Genomic DNA, 25,087 nt, shown 5'->3' with positions numbered 1-25,087 from the left:
ATCGAAAAAAATATCGAGTTAAAGGACAAATGGAAAAAAAATAAAATATGCATGAAACTACTGCTAAGAATGAACGTAAGGGAAAATAGTTTTAAAATATTTAATTAACGTTTACGCATAAATGCTGCACACGTTTAAATTAAAATATATGGCAGTGATAAAATGAAACATTGGCAGTTCAATAAATAGAAATGAATATCCGGGAGCACTGTCAGTGTCATAACACTATAACTAACGTGTCCGGTTTTACTGCAAACTGAAGAAGAGTGTCTCAGTCACATGGAAAATGAGGGTAAATCAAGTGATGGAGGAGGTTTCTGTCACAGGGAAAATGAGAGTCAAACGAATACAAAAGCCCGTCACGTGGCCGTCACGTGGGTGATGGGGTAATCCTGTGAATATGTGCAACATGGAATGAGATCAACGTCAAATAATCCAAGGTTCATTTTGTGGAATTTTCAAGATCTGAATTTGTTTATTTGTCACTTCAATTTTAATCGATCGCCAATTGAAATTCACGCAGTCACTTTCTGCTCACAAGCAATCGATTAAAGTCTTCCGGCAGGACAAATTTGGCGACATGATCGTCTCTTATTTGAGCATATTGTTAAGCATCGATACACAAAACGAATATCGAAAGGTCTGCTACTCCTGTATCGATAGCACGATGTTTCCACGCACATGTGGCGATATTCTCTAACGCAAGCATCGCAATCACTCATCACTGAAGGAAGTCCCATTAACAAAAGATAAACCCACACCAAATGGACCAGTGCCTTAAAAAGAAAAAAAAACAATATTTAATCTGCAACAGTTAGAATGGTGATTTATTAGAACATTGTTATTTACATGTTCAGTTGGAAAATCAAATCTTTTTTTCTAAAAGAAACAATGACAGAAAGAATTTCAACTGCCAACAAAAATGTACCATTAATGCATTGTTTTCCTTTTCATTCTTCTCTGCCTTTTAGAAGAATCGAAAATTAAATGTCTCTTACACAAACAACAGGTTCAAAGTGAACTTCACAGATACAAAAGAGGATTTAAAAAAAAATGTTTTATATACTTTAGGCAACAGCAATTCCATGATACATGCGTATATATACATATGTGTCATAAAATTCATATCTCTTTCAGACTTATAAGCAAGTAGTAATACAAAGTGTGTGTTATTGCTTGAAAATTTGAAAGATTCTTTTTTTTTTAATTAAAGATACTACTTTGATACTCTTTTTCTTGACAAAACTGTTCTAGGAAATTCAAGTAAAAAGCTTTGATAAAGGATATGGGGATAACGAACAGTATTCAATATCAAAGTCCATAAAACAATACAAAATAGGAGCAGAGCAAACACGGACCTCCGAAACATCAGAGGTGGGATCAAGTGCCATGGAGGAGTGATGTAATCCTTTGTATAACAAAGACATTGTCATATATGTTATTTCTGCACAACTCATGTTCATGATTAAAATTTTAGAAGAACTTTAAAAAAATAATTAAATAAATTTCAAATGTTTATATCTTGCTCAGCAATAAAAGATAATAATTAAGAGAAAAAATTACAACGCAATATATATGGTCTCGATTTCACTTATGAATTTTATTTTATTAATTGAATTTTTGTTTTAATTTTATTTTTTTTCTTAAGAATGGATAATTTGCAGTTGATTGTAACTCATGTCTATTATAAAAAAGTACTCACTATAAGAAATGTCGAACAATTATAACCCAGCACTTTGTAGATGTTCACTTGTTGACAACTAGAAATAATTATCTAGTATAGTACAAAGAATTTTGACCAATATATCCAGTTCATGAACCTATTTGTGGTTAAGTGGTAGATACATCCTTTTACCCCCGGAAGGGGTTGGTTCAAATCTTGGTCGAGTCAAACAAGAAAGTGAAATGGTCTGAATTTTATATGTTTATATATGATATTAAATTTAAAAAAAATGTGATTAAAAATTAAAAACGATCTAACATTAAGATAGATAAATATAACTTCTTTAATTCTGTATTTTTGTCTTGAATTATTAAGTTCCATATAAAGAATCGCCAATTTCTAGAGTTAATTCTTTTGCATTTGGCTTTCTATGCTTCTAATTTGTACAAGTATGAAAGTGACCACATAATCATTCTATCAAATAATTTTCTGCTGCATTGTACTACATGAATAAGTTTTGATTATAAAATTTTAGCAGTCTATTTAATAGCGGTCAAATTAGAGGACAAAAATGTTTTTTCTTAGAGAAATTATAATAATTCTGGACATTTTAAAACTTCAAGGCTTGGATCTTTTAAGAAAAAGGGAGGTTGAATTTATTTCAATGCAGTATTGTAACGTCTAATACTAATACAATACATGGAAGCAAACTAAATAAGCATTTGAAGAGTGCGCACTCTGGTATGGATAGTAAAAAAAGAGGTAGCCATGACAACTTAGCTATGAAATGATTGCTTTATGGAAACCAATTTTGCTTTAAAGTTTTGTTCTTTTTTTTTTATTTGCAATTTCAAAGTTGATACTTAAAACTGGTAAAATAACTAAAAAAGAGAAAAAAAATGAAATATTTAAGAAACTGCTTGCATTTTTCAAAGAATAGTTGTAATGATCTTTATTAGCCATTATTATTTTGTAACTTAGTGTATATAGATTCATGCGAAGTAATGTTAACAATCATATATTGTTAATGTTGACTGTATTGATGTTTTGTCACGTGGATCGACATTTAAATTATTTGAATATATGCTTCAATGGTACAAGTTTGTTCTGTCAAATAAAAAGTACAATACTAGGTAACCAAAAACGTGAATTTTAAAAATCAAATACTCGTCCCATGAAATTATTGCATACAATATATTTAAATTTTTGACTGATAAATCATTCACGCAAAAACTGAAAGAAAATTTCATAGATTTTTTTTTACTTTTATTTCTATTTCCTTAACATGAAAAAAAATAAACTTCTTTTTAAAAAAAAAAAAATCAAATGAACATCCCAAATTTATCGGAAAAAACTTTAAGTTTAATTTCAAGTAAATAATCAAATGTACATGAATGATAAATTCAACAACACGTGTTCACTCACACATGTAAATATAATAAACAAACGATTCAAAATAGTTACATGTAGTTTTTTTCAAAATGTAATCATCAGAAAAGAAATAAAATAAATTGTTTTTTCCCTAAAACGTATGGTTTATTAATTAGTGAAATATAAAAAAAACGATAATGACTATCTGTGTCAATTTAAATTTCAAAAATTTAAGAAATTATATATCACTGGGTTTTTTTTATGTAAGTTATGAAAAATAATGTAGAAAAAGGACTTTCAGAATCTGCTCTACTTACCATTTCCTCAGAATATCGCGTCACACCATAAAAACTGATTTATTCCAAAAATGCCCGCTAACAAAATAAACGTGAATGCGTAAACCGGAGATTTGCTGGTATGTCGCTTCATCGTGTATATTACAATAATAATACAACAATCCGAAAAACCAGAAATGGCTACTTAACATGTATTACTTCGCGCTTCCTTTATAGGACATTGAGTAGTACTGATAATATTGTACGGCTCCCATCTTGTGCGCCACGCGTCCTGTTCTACCACCAACACTTCAAAAATGGGAGGATTCTCTTCTGCTCCAAATACCAACACTATGTCTCTTTTGTTTTTTTCCTTCTATATTTAAATATGTCAAGTGCATCTGGCATACATATTTTCACTACTTATCAAAAAGTGCAAAATGCAAAAAGAGGCAACTGTTTCACAAGAGATAATGGTTTCAAGGCCCTGCTTTTAAATCGGAAATAGCTCTTCGCCTTGTCCTCAAGGCATTTGTCTGGATCTCCATTAATAGTTTATAGTATTGCCGCAAAAATACTGAATTACTACCGACTCAATTATCGTATTATTTTAATTCATTTCTTTTTATTGATAAAAAGGTCAAATTGCAGCGCTTTTCTAAGTTTTAAGTTTTGTTTAGTCACTAATATGTTACAAGTAAACTGCTGTTGCCTACTTAATATGATGTATTCAATTTGTTATGCAATGAACAACTAGCATCCTGTTAGATATTAGCCAGTATTAAGATTTGAACTTTTGGAAGGTAAAGATTTGATCATTTCCTCACTGGATTATATTTTGAAGTTACCAAAATTATTCAAAAACCATTTTTCAAAACAAAAAAACTTTGTTGTAACTACATGTAACTTTAAAAAAAAAAAGTCAAATCAATGTTGCTTAATCAACCTTTGAGCTATTGTCTTGTAGAATATAATTGGAGTTTTTTTTAAATTTGACTCGAAAGCATATTTCATTTGTGTGTGTGTGTGTGAATTCAATCTAATTTTTTTAAAAATATACTTCGCTAAAATTGATCATAACACCTCAATACAGTAAATAAATAACTGTGGGAAAATCGTTGTCCATGTTCATGGGCTTCGTGTTTCAGGCTAAGCTACAAATTTATATCAAAACGAACGTTTCTTTTTATTCAATATATTGATTTATTGAATCTGCCATATAAACGATAAACAACATGAAATAACGTCCCTACTAACAAGTAAAAATTCTTCATGGCAACGAACCATTGACAATATTGAATTAAAATGATTCCACAGTAGTTATCGCATTATATCTATAAAATAAGCCCTAAAAGGAGACATGTAACCCATTATCGTAGATGCTAGCTATAGTAATATGGTAAAAAAAATCTATTATAAGCAATTTTGTTCTTGTAAATTGAGGTGTAAATTCTGGCTTCAAGAAATTTTAGCTTCGTTGTAACCCAATATCCATTGTAAGCAATTTTGATTTTGTTTTTGTAAAATGAGATATTAATTCTGGCTTCAAGAAATTTTCGCTTGGTTTTTCCTAGCAGGTTTGATATTGTAAATTTCAACCCTCCCTCTGACTTCATCTTATGACAAGAAACTTAATTTGAACAGACTTAATTGTATTATATGCATACATTTAGTTAAAAATTTTAATGTTAATACTATCAAGTATTCCATTTTTCTGTTCTTGAAATAAAGATTTTACTATTTATTGTGGGCTCACATGAATCCTAACACAAAAAAAGCCATGATAAGACGGACTTGAATCTTCACCACACCAAAATGTTTACCAAATCTTTGAATATTGGTAATACTAGTTTTTTTTGCTGTTGTTGTTATTAATTCCCTCATGTTTGTGCAAGAATACAATTTTTAAAAATAAAATTGTAAAAGTTTTATGATCACATTTTGTGGTGCTAATCCACCCATTGGAGTTATGATTTCATAGGTTTTTGCAAAAACTGTTATTAATTTAAATTCATACAAAATAAAATAATATTCCTTAATGTTTCTCAAAAGGTGTAGTGATAAATATTGTTTCATAATTTTTTTTTTTAAAATGTATATTTTCTTTATTTAGTCAATTAATCAAACTTTTAAAATTGTTGACAAGGGAAATAACTCCAACCTGGGTATCTTCATTTAGGCATTTTCTCTTTTGTACTTCTAATGTTAAATAGTTTCCCTGATATTCACAATTCAGAAGTATCATACAAGTATCAAGTATTCTGGAACTTCCTAAAATGAAAATCAGCATCAGAATTATGCATTTGAATCAGTTTTTACATAATTATTATAACACTGTTTACAAAAAATGTAAGATTTTTATAATGTTGACATAATATTATATTTCTGTTTATTTTTGTCTCCCATCTTAAATAATATGGAGACCTATTATTTTTTTGCTATAATTGGTAAATTTAAAGTGTCACTATATTAAATGAAAATAAATGCATTTTTTTTACTTTGAACCATTAAAACTGTGAGGTGGGAAACCTTAAGTTAAAATTAGGACAAAAAAAACTTTTTTTAAAATCACATTAATTTGCAAAATATAAACCATTAAATCTCTTTAAAAATGTAATTTAATGGAAAACAATAATGATACAAATAATAATGGAAAATGTTTATTTGAAAATAGAACTAAAAGACTGAAAAACCAACTTAACAACAGAAAATGATTTTTAGCATATAAAAACTAATTACGTACAGAAAAGATTTTTAAAATCCTAAAATACATACAATTATATAAGAAATATAATGATAAAGAAAACAAAATAATTTAAATATGAAAAAAAAAAAATAACAATATGAGAGAAAATAATACAATCGTCGAATTTTGCATAATCTGTTCGTCAAAAAAAATATCCAGGTTAAGATATAATTATAGTAGATCTATATCAATTTATTGATATGAAATTAAATCTCTATTCGTAAAAGTTACAAAACATCTTTTCTGTCTTATTCGTGGAAAGAGGATATAAGAAAGAATAATCATGCTCAAAAATATAGAGGTAATGTGAGCAATGAGCTCACTAAATGATTCGCCCCGCCTCCCATATAAATATAATGACATTGTCATATTTTGTATTGGGACACCCAAATATGTGTCGGATCAAAAATTAAAATAGGAGGTGCTTAATGGCATTATGTAATAAATATTCTCTGAAAGTTTCATCAGTTTCATTCATTGGTATAAGAGGAGTTTCGGATAAGAGATGGGTACCAAAGCGTAACAGACAAAATCTTCATTTCCATATACCCACATACACATTATGTTAAGCCAACACAGATTTCTGAAAATATAGAAACATAGGTGGAATCAAGTGCAATAAAGCAGTGAGTATAAGCATCTACTGTTGACCGGTCACACGCACCATGTTCTCCTTATTATGACCATGTAACCGGGAAAATCGGAAGACAATTTAGTGTCAAAATAAGTCAACATTCGACCTAAAAAGGACTTTATTTGCAAACAGTCAATGAATCTGAGGAATGTTGACATATCTATGTTTATATTTTTAATGTATTATGAAGACCCTGAACAATACTCAAGCTGAATTAATATACAATTAAATAAAGATTGTGAAACAATATAGATTGTTAGCAAAGCAAACAAGGACTAGTAAAACATCAGCTGTCATGAAGTAGTAAGTTACACCCACTGTTTGACCCTTGTCTAGATCTGCTAAACGCAAGAAAAATTTGGACAATTCAGCGTGAAAATGATGTCCAAACAAGTTATATGAAAAAAGTGTATTAGGTAATTCAAACGATCACATTACATGTATTGGGAAATGCTGCCTTTATACGAAACGGCTTATTAGATTTTAGCATTATTTTTTTCAATATCTTGCTCCTTTTGGAAATTGTCCGTACGTTGAGCATGTTCTAATCGAATCAGGACGAAAAAAAACAACACCGTGTTCAAGTTGATAATCTGGACTTGCTATATAAAAATAAAGAGAAGTTTTGATAGAAAAAGTGAATTCATCATGTTTATTTCAAAATTTAGTTGATATTTACCCATCAATGTCTGCATGCTTTAAAACATTAAAACTAAAAGATTTTTAAATATTTCATATATAATGAATATAGATAACACAAAAAATTATCCCGTAAAGAAAGTGCTTGTTACTGAACTATGATATATATTCATTTAAAATCAATAAATGTAAAAGAATAAATTTAATAGTATTTCTCAGTTTAGTTCACTTCTTATGCACTCTATTATTCACCTCCAAAATAAAACACAAAAATTAACGAGTAATTTAACTTATACAAATCAAACTGTATGACCAAAAATAGCTGACCAAGAATCATTCTATTTGCATTTAATGTCAACTTCAGAATATATGACGGTATGTTCATTCATTGTGACACAATCTTCATTGTAAGTATGAAGATTTGCTAGTTGTGATTCAGGCATTCTTGAAAATGTAAGTTGAAACAACAATATCCCAATTAGCTTCTTCACTGAATTCCATTATGAATCAAACGGGAACGTAGAGGAAAGGTATTAGTACACTTTATTTTGGACAGGGCTTAATCTTTGAACATTTTATGAGCTAAAATCTCACATTCTACGGTCGTACTGTCTGAGTATTTTGCACCCACTGGCTTTTCCTTAAATGAGCAATAGATCATCTAAATATTATATTTGATTGAAGGACGGTTGCATGGATAACTCTTCAGTAACATAATTATACTTCTGTGGTTTCATAAATATTCGTTGAGCACCAATTTTCGAGCAGATCCACGAATTTAAATGTTCATTGAAGTAAGAAATATGTAATTCATGTGTATGAGCAATGCTTTTGTTTACGAAATTACGAATCCTCGAAAACGTCTGTTTTACAAAATCCACAAAAATTGATGCCAACGAAAATTAATAAAACCAAAGTATATATAATTGTTCAACACAAGTACCTTGAAATTTGATGTATGAAATTAAAGAAAACATACCGTATAAGTAGAATTTTTAGCGAGGATTTAATTTTCGCATTATTAGCGACGGTTCTGAGATCGCTAAAATTAAATATCGCTAAAAATAAACTTTATTCAAATTGTGCCACGGTAATAGCTTCTTTAGTAAGCATTTTAAAATCGCTAAAATTACTTCTCGCTAAAAATAAAACACCATATTTTCAGAACAAATCGCTAAATTTGCGTCTCGCTAAAATTTCCACTTATACGGTACAATAAAGAAAGCTGAAATTCTAAACAAAGATGAACTAACTTACATAACCTTGGTATGGTACTAAGACCATGTTTTTGAACAAAGCAAGTAAGTGAAACTACAAAAATTTTGAAGGTATAAAACTACAGTACCTGAAAGGGTACTACAAAATTATAGTTTTACAAATGGTTACAAGACCGACCCAGAGTAGACTACAGGACTAGGAATTATGAGAATTGTACTGAACCTTATTAAGGGTACAAGATCACAAAGCTGAGATTATTAGTTCCAAGAAATTAGTATTTAAGAACAAAGCGGTTAGATAGATTTTAAGACCGACATGTAGGTATGGGATCTAGACTACAAAAAATGTTTATGATAATCAGACTACAATACCCAGACAAAATTATTATGGAGGGTAACTTAACTTCAAGATATAGACAACATAAGGAGAGTAGCTAGACTGCAAAGACTAAGGATATCTTGACGACAAGAGCAAAAATGATACCCTCACTAATACTAGAGGTACTGTGAGCAATGAGCTCACTAAATGATACCCCCCGCCTCCCATATGGTTATAATGGCAAAGTCCATGTTTTGCTGTGGCCGAGAAACCCAAAATATGTGTCGGATCAAAAAGTAAAATAGGAGGTGCACAATGGCAATATGTAATAAAGATTCTGTGAAAGTTTCATTAAATGTCACTCAGTGGTATAAGAGGAGTAGCGGATAAGAGACGGGTACCCCAAAGCATAATAGACAGACGGACGGACAGATGGACGGACAGACAGACGCATGGACGGAGATACCGATTACAGTATATCCTCCCACTTTTCAAGCGGGGAGGGTGGGGGGTATAATAAGACCTATGGAGGGTATCATACTTCAAGACCTAATTAAGTATCTGGATCTGAGTGCCTAAATACAATAGCGATTGAAAGCTTTTAAGACATATGAAAAGTAATTAGAGTACAATCCCTTCGAGAAGATAACAAGACAATGGTTAGATCACAAAACAATAAGAACTTTTAAGGGTAACGAACTACCAAAACTTATTTTGTTTGGTAAGTTTTGATCAATGTACCCTCGAAAATTTTCACTCATATTAAGACACAACTGTTTGTCCTTAGATGGTTGCAAATTTAGACCAGGCCCCAGGATCATGAAACAGACTTAGACTTAAGTCAAATTTTCAATTGCCTGTAAAACATTAATTAATTACTGAATTTATCTCATACTAGTAATTTGTAAAAAAAAAAAAAAAATAAAGAAAAGAAAAAAAACAACACTTTAGTGAATCAATGTTGAAACAGATTTTAATTTTGATCTGCTTGACATCCACAACTAGTAAGTACAGCACGTAGATTTTGACTTAAGCTTAAGATGCTTCATGATCCTGGGGCCTGCTCTCAGCACAAATGGCCTTTAAGCATTGAGGGAACCTTTTAAATGCCGGTACGGTACCTATTGTGACACTGCACATCGATTTATCGGAGGGACCAGTCTTCACGTCCTGCGGTGTGATTCGCGTCCACGAAGTTGGGATCAACTCCTTATTTCAATACTCTAGTTCAAACACTCAAGCCACTTCGCCAGTGGGCCAACTACTACACCTTAGTGGGCTAACATTAATGACAAACAAAAGAACAATGAATAGACTTCAAAGACTAAATACTTGCCCGTGTGGAGCAGTGGTTAGAGCATCTGCGGTAGGGTCGCCAGGTACCTGTAAGAAGTTGATTCTTACGTCGTAGTTTCCAATGCCACTATGAGACGTGGAGACCAGTCCTTCAGATTAGACCGTATTGACCAAGTTCTCGTATCGTAGTAGGTACTGACATGAAAAAAATCCCACACTGCTGAATGGCCATAAGTGCCAAGTATAGGACAAAAATTTGCAGCTCTCAACAGGCAAGTAGTGACGTCTCCATATGAGTGAAAGATTCTCGTGAGGAACGTGAAACTATGTACATACAATCAGTAAGAAAATAACTCTAGACGTCAAGACCTACACAGGGAATCTATATAGCCTAAAACACTTTTAGAGATACATACATGTATCTTAAAAGAAACTAATCTACACAAAGATACATTCAAGCAGTGTCAGATTTTACTATTGTACAAAATTATTTCATAGAAATGAGTTTATTTTAATGTGCTATGAAAAGAAGTCCTAACGCTTTTATGTCCAAAAGATTTAAGAACATATATTGCATTTGGAATATCTAGTGTATCTTAACATTTTTCTCTGGCCATCTACATGTATTGAACACAAACATTCAAAGAGGTCATGAAAAATATTAATATTTCATTTTGATGTAAAATTAAAGTTCAAAGTCTTGTTTAATTCATGAATACTTTGGAATTTCCTGAACTATGAAGCAAACATATCAGGAACTCACTGCGAGAGAAAATCATAGATAAAGATAATAACTTATGAAAACCATAAACTTTAGACCTTTCAATTTGAATTTGGTCAGATTTGCCATATATAGAAAACCTTCATAAGCGGATGTATATAAAATTGACCAATAAGGCATAATAATTTGGGTAACGCCACTAATTGTAGTACAGGGACACAGTTGTTTATAGGTCATATCCTGGTTAAATTGACAATGTTCGTTCATATCACGTTCCCGCCATTTTTTTTCAACCGATTGTTGGACAAGTTCATTGCCTTATTATGCAGAGAAAAAGATTATTGCTCTTAATGAATATGGTTGTGTTAGTTACTATCGTCCTATTTTTAGATCATAAGTTGAGGACATTATTTTTTTTTCGTTTTACACATATTTATGTTTAAATGTTTCAAACTGACGTCACGACAACTTAAACAAATTAGGCTTCACAAATACCACACTACTAGTATTTTCTTTCTTTTTTGTCGTTGTAGAAATCCTTGATACAATCAGGGAAAGAAGTTAGAAACTGTCTATCTAATTTTTAAAAAAGTATGAAACAATGCATTTTAAAACTTTTTTAAAAAGATTTTTTTCATCTTCAAGTTTTAACATGCCGGGTGAAATTTTGTATTTTAAACATTTGCATTTTTTAAAAGAAAATATTATTCACGTACAGTCATTGTAAAATCCACAATAACTGAAGTTTTATTTGTTACCAAAAAGGAATTCCAAAAATGAAGAATTATTTGATTTATTATTCACTTTTAAAATAAATTATTGTTTTATACATGCAAATTTAAATAACCTTATGATGTCATTGTTATATATTTTCTGTCAAAAAATCATTGTCTTTTCTTAAATGAGGTTTGATCTTTTAAAGTCTTTGAGTTTTCCATATCAAGGAAACTCTTTCCATTCATATCGTCTAAAACGTCGCAGTGTTCCAATTCAACATCAGGGACCTTGAAATGTAGAAGAGAACAAGATACTTGGATATAATTTTCATATAGTAAATTCATCAAAAATGGTCACAATATGCATGAAATGAAACTATACTTATGTCTTTTTTATTAGCATCTTAAAAAGAATATAGGCGAGCAGTCTTTAACACATGAAAAGAATCATTAATGATCGCAGATATTTCGCTTAACAAAAACATAAAAAAGTGGTTTCACAAGAATTTCACGCCCACTGCAAGATTCTTTTTAGTTGAAATGAAAAACGAAATTAATGAAAAGTAATCAAGCCAAAACATCCATAGGAACAATACAAGTACAGCAAACACGATCCTCTGAAAACAACAGAGGTACGATCAAGTGCCATGGAGTAGAAAACATCATATGTACTCTTTTTTAATATTTTTTAAAGGTAAATAATTAAGTGTCTTTTCGAGGTTATACGCTTTATGCGTATAGGCAACGTATCTTATTCTGTGAAAATCTGATATTTTAACTTTTAAACAGGAGGTAAACACATTTTAAAGGTTACCATTCTTGAGATAGAATTCATTCCAAGACTCCAAGTCTACTTTTGTACAGAACATGGACTATCAAGATACAGTAAATACTTGCTTACGCTACCTTTTTCAGTGGTGTATACTGCGGATGGTGGTGTTCTTTTACTGGGTTATTTGAAGCTTTGTTGTAAGCTACAAGGAAAGCTAGCCTTCTCCTGTTACTCGCATTAACAGCACTCATATGGAGCAGATTGCAGTGGAAGAACACGCCATCGCCTGAGAAAAGGTTATGGAAAATGAAGAAAGAAAACGTATCTTAAAAATGTAGAAAAATAGCACCACAAAGTGGAACATCCCCTCGCAAAGAGACTATCAGATATAATTTCAGTTTGATATACCGGTGTTGTAGAGTAGGATTTCCCCCATAGCCAGCTTTCCCCACGGAAATCGTACTCTAGAGTAGGATTTCCCTCCGAGGGGAAATATCACACCAGAGCCAAATCCCCCCTCTTTCTTTCTCAGAGTAGGATCCCCCCTCGTTATAGAGTCAATACAGACCACAGCTGCAATATTTTTTTTTGAAAAAAAGATAAACGACAAACTGATTTTTAAAAGGTAAATGAGTGGGTTTTTTCTACTTATGTTGTAAGGCAAATCATGAAATCTCAATCAAAATATTTAGCTTTCAAATGAAATGTAAATATTCTCAAAATATAATGAAACAAACAAAAATGGATGTCTAGATTGATATATATTTAGGACCTATTTTGCTTGTAAATGATTACAATAATAAACTTTATAAAATATAAAAAAAAAGTTGTAAACTTACTATGATGTTCAAATTTCCACCTTTCTGTAACCATACTTAGTAATCTATACAATTTTATTGTCATATTAAATCTCCTGAAATCCCATTTTTGTGAAACTTTTAATGAAAAATTTAACTTTCATTTATGTATTAAAACAGGACTTAAATTGTAATTTTCAAGGTTTGTTTGTTTCATCTGTCCTTAAATCATACTTCCATGGGGGGGATTGATTCTGGGGAAAATCGCACTCTATAACCACTATACAGAATAGGATTTCGCCCCCGGAAAATTGACTCTGGTGTGGGATTTCCGTAGGGAAAATCCTACTCTGGAGCCAGTTTCCCTGGGGGGAAAGCCTACTCTAGAGCCAGTTTTTCGGGGGGAAAGTCTACTCTAGAGCCAGTTTTCCGCGGGAAAAGATTTTAAGGGGGGAAGCCTACTCTACAAGACCGGTACATATTAAAACAGTGAAATCATGGTGCCAAATTATGATTTTAAAGTATTCAGAAAGCACCACGGAAAAGTTTGAAAATTGCCCAAGTGGTATCTAAAAATTCTTACAAAAATTACTGCTAGATAAACAATAAAATTCTCAAAATTGTTTTAAAAAGATATATATTTATACATGATTTTAAAGTCGACAGAAAGCACGATGGAAAAGTTTGAAAATTGCCCACGTGGTATCTGACGTTACCCATCCATTGATCAATTAACAGACAACGTAACATGAAGTTTAGAGACTCCTGTAGATCTTTATCGAAGAAAGCAGAGTGGATTGTATAATTGTTAGCGACTCAATTATTACGCACACAAAAAATACCACAGGGACGGAAACACTAGAGATATGTCTAGTGTATGGCCCTTCATTCCCTCTACTACCCCGTATTTAGTAACAAATGACGCAAATAGCATCGTCACAGGAAGCATATAGATCAAAAGACGGCGCTTATGTTACACTTCACGAATCTTTTTCGATAGACAATCACTCCCTTATATTAAATGTGACTTACCTATTATTTGTAGTAAAATAAATAAAGTATATATAATACCTTAATTATTCATTTAAAACCATTTCCTTTTTTCCAGAACATTCAACAATTTTTTTCGGAGAATAGAAAATGACGTCATTTAATGTAAGTAGATATGTTTTAAAAAAGTAGTTGACATACAGTATAAATATTACCTGGTTCCGTTTCTATGAAATCAAGTGGACACTTTTTCAATAACTCGTTGACTCTCTCCATTTTCGCGCCAGTTTCAGCACCAACTAGAGTATGCTCGATACGCCCACATTGGTGAGACCCCCTTAGAAGCTTCGTCGAACAAAAACTTACATAATATAATATAAATTAATATAAGGACGATATTAAATCTGATAAGACACCACAAAATCAAATGAATATTATAATTGTGTGATTAACTTTTCCTTGCATGTGATGATTTTATGATTCAAAATGACCTATTGTTATATTGATTATTTTGCTAAATAGTTTACACAATTCAAAGATACAACTATAGTTGATATATGTAAATGTAATTTCACTTTGTAACACAATGTTTTCAATAAATGCTTGATGTCAATCATTAATGAAGAATTTAATGAATTTTAGAATATGAAAGAGGAAATATTTTATTTCTTCTATGATCCAAGACGCGTATGTTTATCAGGAAAGACAGCTTATAATTTCACATTCATGTGCTCGAACTGCTGATTTATGCTACAATCTCTGTTATGATGGTATATCAATTCTTTTTCATAAAATTATAGAAATTAACTTTTAAGTGTCAATGTCAAATTAATTCAATTAAAGTAATTATATAGGTAGTTAAAAATCTACCTGCAAACACCCATTGGACTGGTCAGTCTTGTCGAGAGTGATAAACACAGTCAGCATGTCTGGAAACAGACAACCATTTTGGTACCAGTACCTGGAATAAATGTTTTATTTATTAAAATGCATATATTCCCGCCCCCCATTTTTTTTAGCTGAAAAAGAGAAATATTTTGTTTTCCTCTCTATCCTCTGATGAGCATACCAACGCCTTCAGAATTATCAACTTTTCTGTTTTCGCATAAAATAATTAAACTTATATATGTTATACTTTTTAATTGTTGTACATACCCATAATCTTGATGCCAGGCCCTTTCTCCACCTGCCAAAGGATCTTTCAAAACAACTTTGCTATGGTAATGGTAACATTCCCCTCCTAAAAGCTAGATATAGATACACTTTACCGTACATTTTAAAGTGTAAATATTCCATCTGCTAAATTAATCGGTTCAATAAAAATTCATTATTTCACAAGAATGTGTGCTTATGTATACATGTGCATGGTGATTGATGGGTAACAGGGACCAAACCTTTTCAGCTGTCCCAGAAACTTTGTCACATCTTGCAATAAGCCCCGTGACATCATTTCCGGGTTGATTCCATGTAATTTGGGCGCTTTCATTTCCATGCGTATCTTTGACCTAGAGAAGACGTAGAGACATCGAAGGCTTTATCATTTGCACTTCATACAAAGAAGTATTTAAATTGCTTTATAAAAAGACTTACGCCAAACTTGAACCTTTTCATTGTTTCGTTGCATTCCACTACTTTTGTTGCCTTTTCCACTTCACTTTGAGAGAGCAAATTTCTAAATGTAAAACATAGGAATATATAAAGGATTACCTATTTTACTGGAAAAATCTTTCTCACGAATTTGTCAAATTTAAGTGAATGCATTTGCAGAAGTTACTCGGTCAAGATTACCGTATAATAATGTAGCCGTCACGGTCAAAGGTTCTTTTCATATCATCCGTAACGATGAATGGAGACGTATATGGCACGCCAAATTCACAAAAATGAGATAATCATAGTTTCACAATCGATAAACTAGGTTTATCGGTTGTAAACTATAGTTTACAAACCGTAAACTATAGTTAACAACGTTAATCTATATTTCACATCTGTAAACCATAGTTAATGCGATAATCTATGTTTCACAACCGTAAACTATATTTAACACCGAAAACAATCATTTGCGATTGCAAAACATAGATTATCTGATAAATACAGTTTCACGATTTGTAAACTATAGTTTACAAACCGTTAACTATAGTTAACGATCTGATAAATATAGTTTCACGATTTGTGAAACTATGATAGAACTCTTAACTATATTTACGATTGTAAACTAAGTTTACAAACGTGAATCTATGTTTATCAACATAATCTATTGTTAACGCTTATTACAGACAGATAAACTTAGATTAGCATTCGTAAACTATAGTTAACAACCGTTAAATATAGTTTTACAGATGAAAACTATACTTAACGAATCGTTAACTATACTATACTTAACGAATCGTTAACTATAGTTTACGGTTTGTAAACTATAGTTTACAGTCGATAAACCTAGTTTATCAATTGTGAAACTATGATTATCTCATTTTTGTGAATTTGGCGTGCCATAGACGTAATATAGCGATATTCTGTAGGGCAAAGACAATCTTGAAAATTTTGGTGAAAAAATAAGTTGCATTTGATACGATTAATTTATTTCACGTCGTCCAGATTATATCACATAAGAGACGACTTCAAATTGTTTAAATACATTTCAAACGAGGATTACAGCGTTACATTCCGATATCGGAATATTTTATTCAAATACATTACTTTTTTGCTTCTTTAAACAATACAAAATGTAAACAAATGTGTACCCCTCCCCCTAAATGTATATTACTAGTCAAAACTTACAGTATTCTAGCCTAACAAGGGTCCCCTAATCATATTAAGAATACACTCTAATTAACGTGTTTCGCAAGAAGACTTTCTCTAATAAAGAGCGATTTAAAAATTATGAAAGAAAGCAAGACAAACTCACCTGTCATTATAAAAATGATATTGCCAACTGTCGGGTATTACTGGGAAAATATTGATTGTTTTCTCTACGTATCAGAACTTCCAAAAATAGCTACATAATATTGCCATCAGTAGAGCGGTAAATCAACATTGTTATCATCTCGGCAAAGATGAGTTATCTGAGTATGTCATAACCTGTCTTAGTGAAATATGTATGGTCTGTGTACTTGCAATAAGTCAAAGGAAGGTGAAAAAGATCTGCCGCTATTCATTAGTAATCTCAGCGAGATGGGTAGAGACTGAAAATTTGGACTGACGTCTACTACCCATCTCAGACCATTCCCACACAACGTGATTCGGGGTTTTTTGCCCCAACTTCGGCAGCTCGTTTCAATAAATACAGGCTGAAATGAATTAGCTGTCCGCCTCAACTTTTTCCTTTGAACATCCCTTAAAGTCTCTATCACTATAAAACTTTCCTTTCTCACCCTTAAATGATTTAAATCCAACAAAATATAAAGTTGTTTATTTTTCCTGACAGCATGATGGCTGTTTGCTATTCATTTAAACCTTCAGTGCTGAAGAGTTCCACAATAATCTGTTTCAAATAATTCATACTATAGATCATTCTTATAAGAAATAGTAGTAGAATGAATTATTTGAAACAGATTATTGTGGAACTCTTCAGTACTGAAGGTTTAAATGAATAGCAAACAGCCATCATGCTGTCAGGAAAAATAAACAACTTTATATTTTGTTGGATTTAAACCTTTTAAAGGTGAGAAAGGAAAGTTTTATAGTGATAGAGACTTTAAGGGATGTTCAAAGGAAAAAGTTGAGGCGGACAGCTAATTCATTTCAGCCTGTATTTATTGAAACGAGCTGCCGAAGTAAACCCCGAATCACGTTGTGTGGGAATGGTCTGAGATGGGTAGTAGACGTCAGTCCAAATTTTCAGTCTCTACCCATCTCGCTGAGATTATTCATTAGATGTGATTCGATTGATTGATTTTATGCTGTTTTATGTCCCATTTCGAGCTTTTTTTTTTCTCTCACATTAGATGTGTGCCACTGAACGGCTTCAAATTTGGATCTAGAACTGTGATTTTCACTTCTGGTGTCGGGCGAATAAGTCACTACCTATTTTTATATCTTAGATTTGATGCGACGAAAAAAATCGAACCAGAACCTCCTGATCAGGAAGCGATTGCCTAACCACTATGCTACCGTGTGCAGTCAATGTCAGTTTAATTGTCAAATATTTATGTCAAGTTGTCATATTGTAACACTTCGTTGACTTATATGCTGAAAACTACAGATGAAACATCCTTTATTCATTTTTCTGACAGGTCGACAAAAAAATCTGACAAGTTTCCATAGAGTCCTTGGAAGTTCACATCTTTATCTAAAATGTCGAAATTACATCTAAAAATTCTTATTTTCTGACAAGTCTTCTTGTAAGTGTCGACAACTTTATCTGACAAATCAACATCTATCAAGTCGACATGTTAAAATAATGTAGACTCACAGGTATGCATGTTAACTTGTCGGATAATTATGTCTGTTTGTAGGAAGACAAATAAAGACTGATATAAACACGGTTTAATTTATAACAAGATACCGGTACTTAGTCATGACGAGTATAATCTGACAAGTTAAAAAATTGACATGCTGACTGACATCTGACAATAAGACGTACATATCCGACAAGTAGACGTGCATATCTGACAAGTCGACATACAATACACACACCTGACAATTCAGCATACACATCTGACAAGTCGACATACATGACGAGTCGACATACACATCTGACAAGTCAATATACACATCTGACAAGTCGACATACACATCTGACTTACACATCTCACAAGTCAACAAACACATCTGACAAGTCAACAAACACATCTGACAAGTCAACATACACATATGATGAGTCGACATACACTTCTGACAAATTAACACTTCCGACTTACACATCTGACAAGTCGACAAACACATCTGACAATTCGACATACATATCTGACTTACACATCTGACAAGTCGACAAACACATCTGACATGTCAATACACATCTGACAAACACATATGACGAGACGACATACACATATGACAAATCAAGACATCTGACAAGTTGACAAACACATCTAAGAAATCGACAAACACATCTGAAAAGTCGAATTAAACGTCTGACATACACATATGACAAGTCGACATACACATCTGACAAGTCGACTGACACATCTGATAAGTCGACGTAAAATTTTTAAAAGTAATGGCAGAAATATGCCAACATAGTCATAGCTATTGATGCTATTGATTATCTTGAAAGTTATTCGTCAAACCCTGTTTTATCCAGATCCTTAAGAAATATGCTGTAATTGCGATATTTTCCCTAGGTTTAAAGTGCGTTATTAATTTGAGTTTTTTCATACAAGCATTTATCTACATGTATATACTTCTTTAATGGCGCATTCAATAGCGTACACTGTGATCAGGAATCTTAAGTTTTTTTTCAACCAAAAAAAAATACTGATAAAATAAAATAAAAGTAATCAAGCGTGTGTCAAAAATAAATCCGAAACGTATAATTAATACGGCATTTTTCTTCTCTTGGCTGATTAATCATTAAACGCTTATGATATGAGTCAAACGAAAATATGCTAATCAGTAGTCTATAACCAACATATTAATAGTTTGATTTAAATACTTGACACTATATACTAAATGTAACCCTATGTTACTTGCGTAACACTTTGTTTACCACATTTACGGTTTGTAATTACCTTCAAATGAATATGTTCACATTAAATAGGTCATTAGTAGGCACATGTACGTTAAGTAAGATCCTAATGTGCACTTAATATCAAGGTCAAGCATTGTTTACTTTGTGAACTATATTGAAAGTAAACAATTAGGTAAACAGGAATATATCAATTTATCATAACAATAAGCAAATAGATAAAGAGCGGGAAGACGTTTCTAAGTATGATTTAAGGAATCACTGTCTAGTTTTGAGAGTATGCCAGGGCATCAACAATAGTGGGAAACATGGGATAATTTGCATAACGGGCGAAGCCCGTTATGCTTAAATTATCCGATGTTTCCCACTATTGTTGATGTCCCTGGCATACTCTCAAAACTAGACAGTGATTCCTTATATTTCCATTTCATTGTGAAATAAAATTGTAGATTTAGACTTTAAAAATGTAGACATAGACTATAATCACACGAGGACTTCCATGCCAATTTCAATAGTCCTCGCCCACTGACGTCAAACACATAGGCAGCCGCACGAGATTTACATGCATATTTGGTCTCCTTAGCGTCAGACACAGAGACAGATGCGCACGGGATTTGCATGCGTATTAGGCCTCCTTAGCTCCTGACCTATCGACCTGCCTAATTTACATTCCGGCAGAATTATCAAGAAATAAACTCCGACAACTTTCAAAGAGTTCTCACAGAGAAAAAAATTAGAAATGGAAATATTACCAAATATAACTGATTACTAAGAGCGATATATGGTAAGTGTCTCAATTGGCCCCTTAAAATGAATATCTTAATTGTACTTTATATTTAGCTTTAATTTGTACAGCTATATATGCGACCTTTATTTGTCATGTTCATTTTGATCAAAATGCCCTTATTTTAGAAATATGACATCATAAATATAACGTTTTCCCGCCATTTTAGCATATTTTGTATAAAACTGCTTATTTTCAAGCAGTTTTCCTCCCAGAAAATATAGAGTGCAACCTAGAACAAGATTTATATTTTTACCAAAGATGTATCTATCTAATACTAATTAGTGAAAGAAAAATTACGTATGTTCTACACTGCGCTCTATGTTTCCCATAAGAAAAAGCATCAAGAAAAAGGCATATTTTTGGCTTTTTTGTTAGATAGCAAAAATAGCATTATTTCTCATGTCATTTACTGCTAGTGAGTGCATATAAATGTGAAAAATATATTGGAAATATTTCTAATATAATCTCTTCTACAAAATAAATATCAATTAAACATATTTGAACGTCATTCTAAAATGTTGATTTTTAGGGGGCCAAAATTGGCTCTTATCATATATACTCCTTTCTTCATATTTGGAACAATATACGATAAAAATAAAAAAAGAATTAATTTTTGGAAGCTTCAGTGCATAAAATATATGAAAATAACGAACAGTAAGTCCAATAAACAAAGCAAATCAGGGGGAGAGCAAACACGGACATCTTAAACATTAGAGATGGAATCAGGTGCCGCAAAGGTGTGTCCCCTTCCGACCGGTCACAGCCCCGTGTGCTCCTTGTCATGATCAGGAAATAACGGAAAATCCGTTGACAATTCAGTGTGTAAATTAGTTTGAAAAACGTCAGCCAGCAATTGTATTTGCTGACATGGTCATTGTATCGACAATAGAAATTATACAAAATGATGATTCTAAACGAGACTGTCAACTTGTTTGTAACCAGCTTACTTTGCTCTAGAAATTGTTTAAACGTATAGCATGCCCGTGCGTATCAAATCTATTGATGAAAATTGTATATGCAAGCGAAATCATCGAAAAGTATTGAGACTAGTCTATAACGAGCATTTAAGGCCATCAGCAGAAAACGTATGTTCTCTAGAATATTTATAAATAAAATATATAGAAACAAAATATATAGGAATATAACAATAATATAAAGTACAAATACCCGGAAATGGGAAAGTTAACAATCTCTATAGCCAAAGCAAGATAACCCTTAGAATCGCAGTTACAGTTACTTTGCAGGTTCCAGTAAATGCTCCACTTATATATCAAGACTCTATGGCTACTCATCACGAATAATGGGAAAGAGCTCAGATTAACTTTGCAATGACTTATTCAAAGTTGGACTTATTAAAAAAAAAAATAATAATAAACATTAATATAAAATGAGATTTCTCAAAATCTGAAAAATATTTCAAAACTTGAAATCAGATTTTCTTTCTCAGAACTCAATACCGACGTTTCATTTTTTCTATATTAATATACTTTACATAACCAATTCTCAGATTTTATGACAACTGCAGGGTCCTTGCAGCGCCGTAACAGTCATCTGAGTAAAGAAGAAGGTATGGTTTCCATACAAATTTTGCCCTGTGATTTTCTAAAAAATAAAGCTGGTATGAAAGTTGACAACACATGCTTTTTAAATAATTGAAATTCAATGCAGAAAAATCATGCAAGTCATTTTTCTAATATGTGTTTTTAAATGCTTATTATGACATCATAAACATGTGCATTTTCCCGTATTTTCTTAAAAAGTTGCAGAAGACACCTATTTTCAATGAAATTTTCTTTCAGATAACATTGTCCACAGGCATCGCCCACAAAGATCTTGAGATATGTGATTTGTTATTGAATTTTGCACAAAATATCAAAAAATTAATGTGGGCGACAGCTGTGGACACTGTTTTCTAAAGGAAAATCACCCTTGAAATATGCCATTATGAGGCTTTTTCTGTTGAAAATAGAGAAATGCTTCACATTAATGACGTCATATTTGCAGAATGGTAAACCTTCATGCCATATTCTTTCCTGATTTATCAGAGTCATTTATTTAACTAATATTTAAGCCAGTTTCAAAACTTTTTGATGTCATTACATTTTTAGGGCGCAATAAAGCTAAAACCATACCTTCTTCTTAGAACACTACAAAGGATCAATATAAGTATTAAAAAACAAAATACATTTTAAAGTGATAAATAAATGAAGCTATGTTACCCAAAAAGCAAGAGAAATAGGATGTTTAGGAGTCAACAAAATAATTTTACCAGTAGATAAATACTCTGAAACATATCTAAAAGTAGATCTACTTACTTGACTTCGGTTTTTACTTTCACCATGTAGAGTAACAAAACAATTAATGTATGATTACTAAAGAGCTAAAGCCACGAACCATCGAAATACGCCTTAACTAAAAAATCAATGAGAATTTCAATAAAGATAGTGTAGACTTGTAGCTTTTCATAACTGTTTTCCTTTTTTAGATATCTATAATACTTTTTCAAGAAGAGATATGACAGTATGGCATTGTTTTGAATGAAATTTACATGAGGAACGTCATTATTTGTAACGAAACGTCATAACATCGTAAAAAGTCCTTTGCTATAGAACATTCAACATTAACTGCTTACTTTTGTACACCCGAGCGTTACAATAGTTCTCTATTTAAATATGTAGTTTTAAAAGTATTTAATACTCTAGACATCTGTCACTGCATTATATGACATAATTATTATCTGATATACATGTAATAAATTCTAAAAAAATTTGAAATTTTGTGACAGGATAAATATAAAGTGAAGCCCGGCGCAGTAATGGTTAAATCTTTTTCCTAAACTATAATCTGGGCCTATTATAACGAAATAGAATTATCAAAGTGGGTACGTATGTTTTTGTCTATGTGAGGACCCCCGATTATTCGTGCATTTTGACAATGAAATATATGTCTTCCAGAATTCTTGAAGTTTTAAAGAAAAAAAAGGGGGGTGCAAGTAACATGAATTTGATTTGAAAGATGAGTATAATAGATTGTAGCCCTAAATTCGAGTTTTCCTAGTTATATTACCAGGTATGTCATATTCCGCTAGTTAATATTGATATCACACGTATTTGGATTTAGATTTTTTTCTTTCAGGTATGTATCTTTTCCTTTATGCAAAATTATACAGTGTATTTTTAATTCTCATGTTCCATATCGCTATCACTTCTATTTTTTTATTTTTTTTTGGGGGGGGGGGGTGACGTAAGACAAGCGTTTTAATTCTTTAATCTTAAATTATATTATTGTGTACTGCATTAAAAAAAATCTGCGCCTATGTTTATTGTTGAAAAAATCAAGTATTTTAATCAACAAAGGATTGTTGCTTGTCTTCAATATTAAACTGAGACTCGTTTGTATGTAAAAATATTTAAAATCGCCATGCACACTCAGCATGGTTAGAATAGTACTACATGTACCCGGGAATGGGACGAATTATATTTCGACCACTTTCTCTACTTTTCCAGGAGATTATTTATCGCCGGTTTTTTTTTCTCTTCCTGCTCCTTTATCCGTGATAATCACTACATTGCTACAGTTTTTTATATATATTTGAAGCGAAACCAATCTAACTATCAGTCATAGTGGAGGGGCATCCTAAGTAACAATATGTCCCAATTAGCGTTCACTGTACTGAGATATATAGGTGTTATGTATATAAAATGGAGTGAAAATGAAAGCTTAATTTTTTTATCACTTATTTTTAATAATTGTCTTCCCTAACGCTTTACATCACTTATGCAGATATTTTCTTCTATCTGTAGATAATTCAGTAATATGTCCGATCCATGTTATGTCTGATCACTAGATGTGATTGAGAAAGCCGCAAGGCAAACCAATTACTACTAGAAGATAAATTAGGGTTCAAAATCCATGTTTATTTTTATTCATTAAATGTGTGCAAATCGTGAGTCTGACACCTTTTTATTTTAATCGGATAACCTCGGTATTTCCCTGAAAATGCATTCAGATGTTACAGAATTTCGGACACATTTGACACCTTTTTATTTTAATCGGGTAACCTCGGTATTTACCTCAAAATGCATTCAGATGCTACAGAATTTCGGACACCAGTTTCTATTGTGGTTACGAGACGTATTTTTTCTATAATGTATACGTGTGCAGATAGATCATCCCGAGTTATTCAATTTCAGAGTTATTAGATTACCAATAAATTTTTCTTTCTTTTTTCCTTCAGGAAAAAAATCTGCGTCGTATTATTTTTTTAAAGGTATGCCAAAGAAAAAGTTCTAAGACATCGTAAAAGGTTAATAAAGAAGGGAAAGCTGTGGAGAGAGAGAGAGAGAGAGAGAGAGAGAGAGAGAGAGAGAGAGAGAGAGAGAGAGAGAGAGAGAGAGAGAGAGAGAGAGGGGGGGGGGAGGGGGGCATGCGTTTTAGAGCTTCGAGTTTTAAAATAATATTAGCTAACTAACATTTACTGTAATCTTAAATGCATACTATTCATAAATGCTATATATTTCT

At 31.8% G+C, this 25,087-nt stretch overlaps 1 protein-coding gene and 1 long non-coding RNA gene across 2 annotated transcripts; both read right to left on the bottom strand.

Annotated features, from left to right (window-relative positions):
• Positions 1 to 85: 85 nt before the first annotated feature.
• Positions 86 to 3,641, bottom strand: LOC134232989 (uncharacterized). The gene is made up of 2 exons (XR_009984888.1): positions 3,352 to 3,641; positions 86 to 776 (listed from the first exon to the last, which is right to left on the bottom strand). It is a non-coding gene; the product is annotated as an uncharacterized LOC134232989 (long non-coding RNA).
• Positions 3,642 to 11,754: 8,113 nt separating this feature from the next.
• Positions 11,755 to 16,664, bottom strand: LOC134232997 (L-proline trans-4-hydroxylase-like). Its single transcript, XM_062714991.1, has 9 exons — positions 16,654 to 16,664; positions 15,945 to 16,013; positions 15,747 to 15,828; positions 15,551 to 15,661; positions 15,312 to 15,403; positions 15,027 to 15,117; positions 14,372 to 14,501; positions 12,504 to 12,655; positions 11,755 to 11,885 (listed from the first exon to the last, which is right to left on the bottom strand). Exons 2-9 carry the CDS (start codon positions 15,983 to 15,985, stop codon positions 11,766 to 11,768), a joined length of 819 nt encoding a protein of 272 aa, XP_062570975.1. The 5' UTR covers positions 15,986 to 16,013; positions 16,654 to 16,664; the 3' UTR covers positions 11,755 to 11,765.
• Positions 16,665 to 25,087: the final 8,423 nt, after the last annotated feature.

Source organism: Saccostrea cucullata, unplaced genomic scaffold (assembly GCF_032062105.1).
Source record: "Saccostrea cucullata isolate Sc308-1 unplaced genomic scaffold, CSIRO_AGI_Scuc_v1 ctg56, whole genome shotgun sequence".
Lineage (NCBI taxonomy): Eukaryota > Metazoa > Mollusca > Bivalvia > Ostreida > Ostreidae > Saccostrea > Saccostrea cuccullata.
The sequence above is the reverse complement of the archived record's forward strand: the minus strand, read 5'-3'. Positions and strand labels throughout refer to the sequence as shown.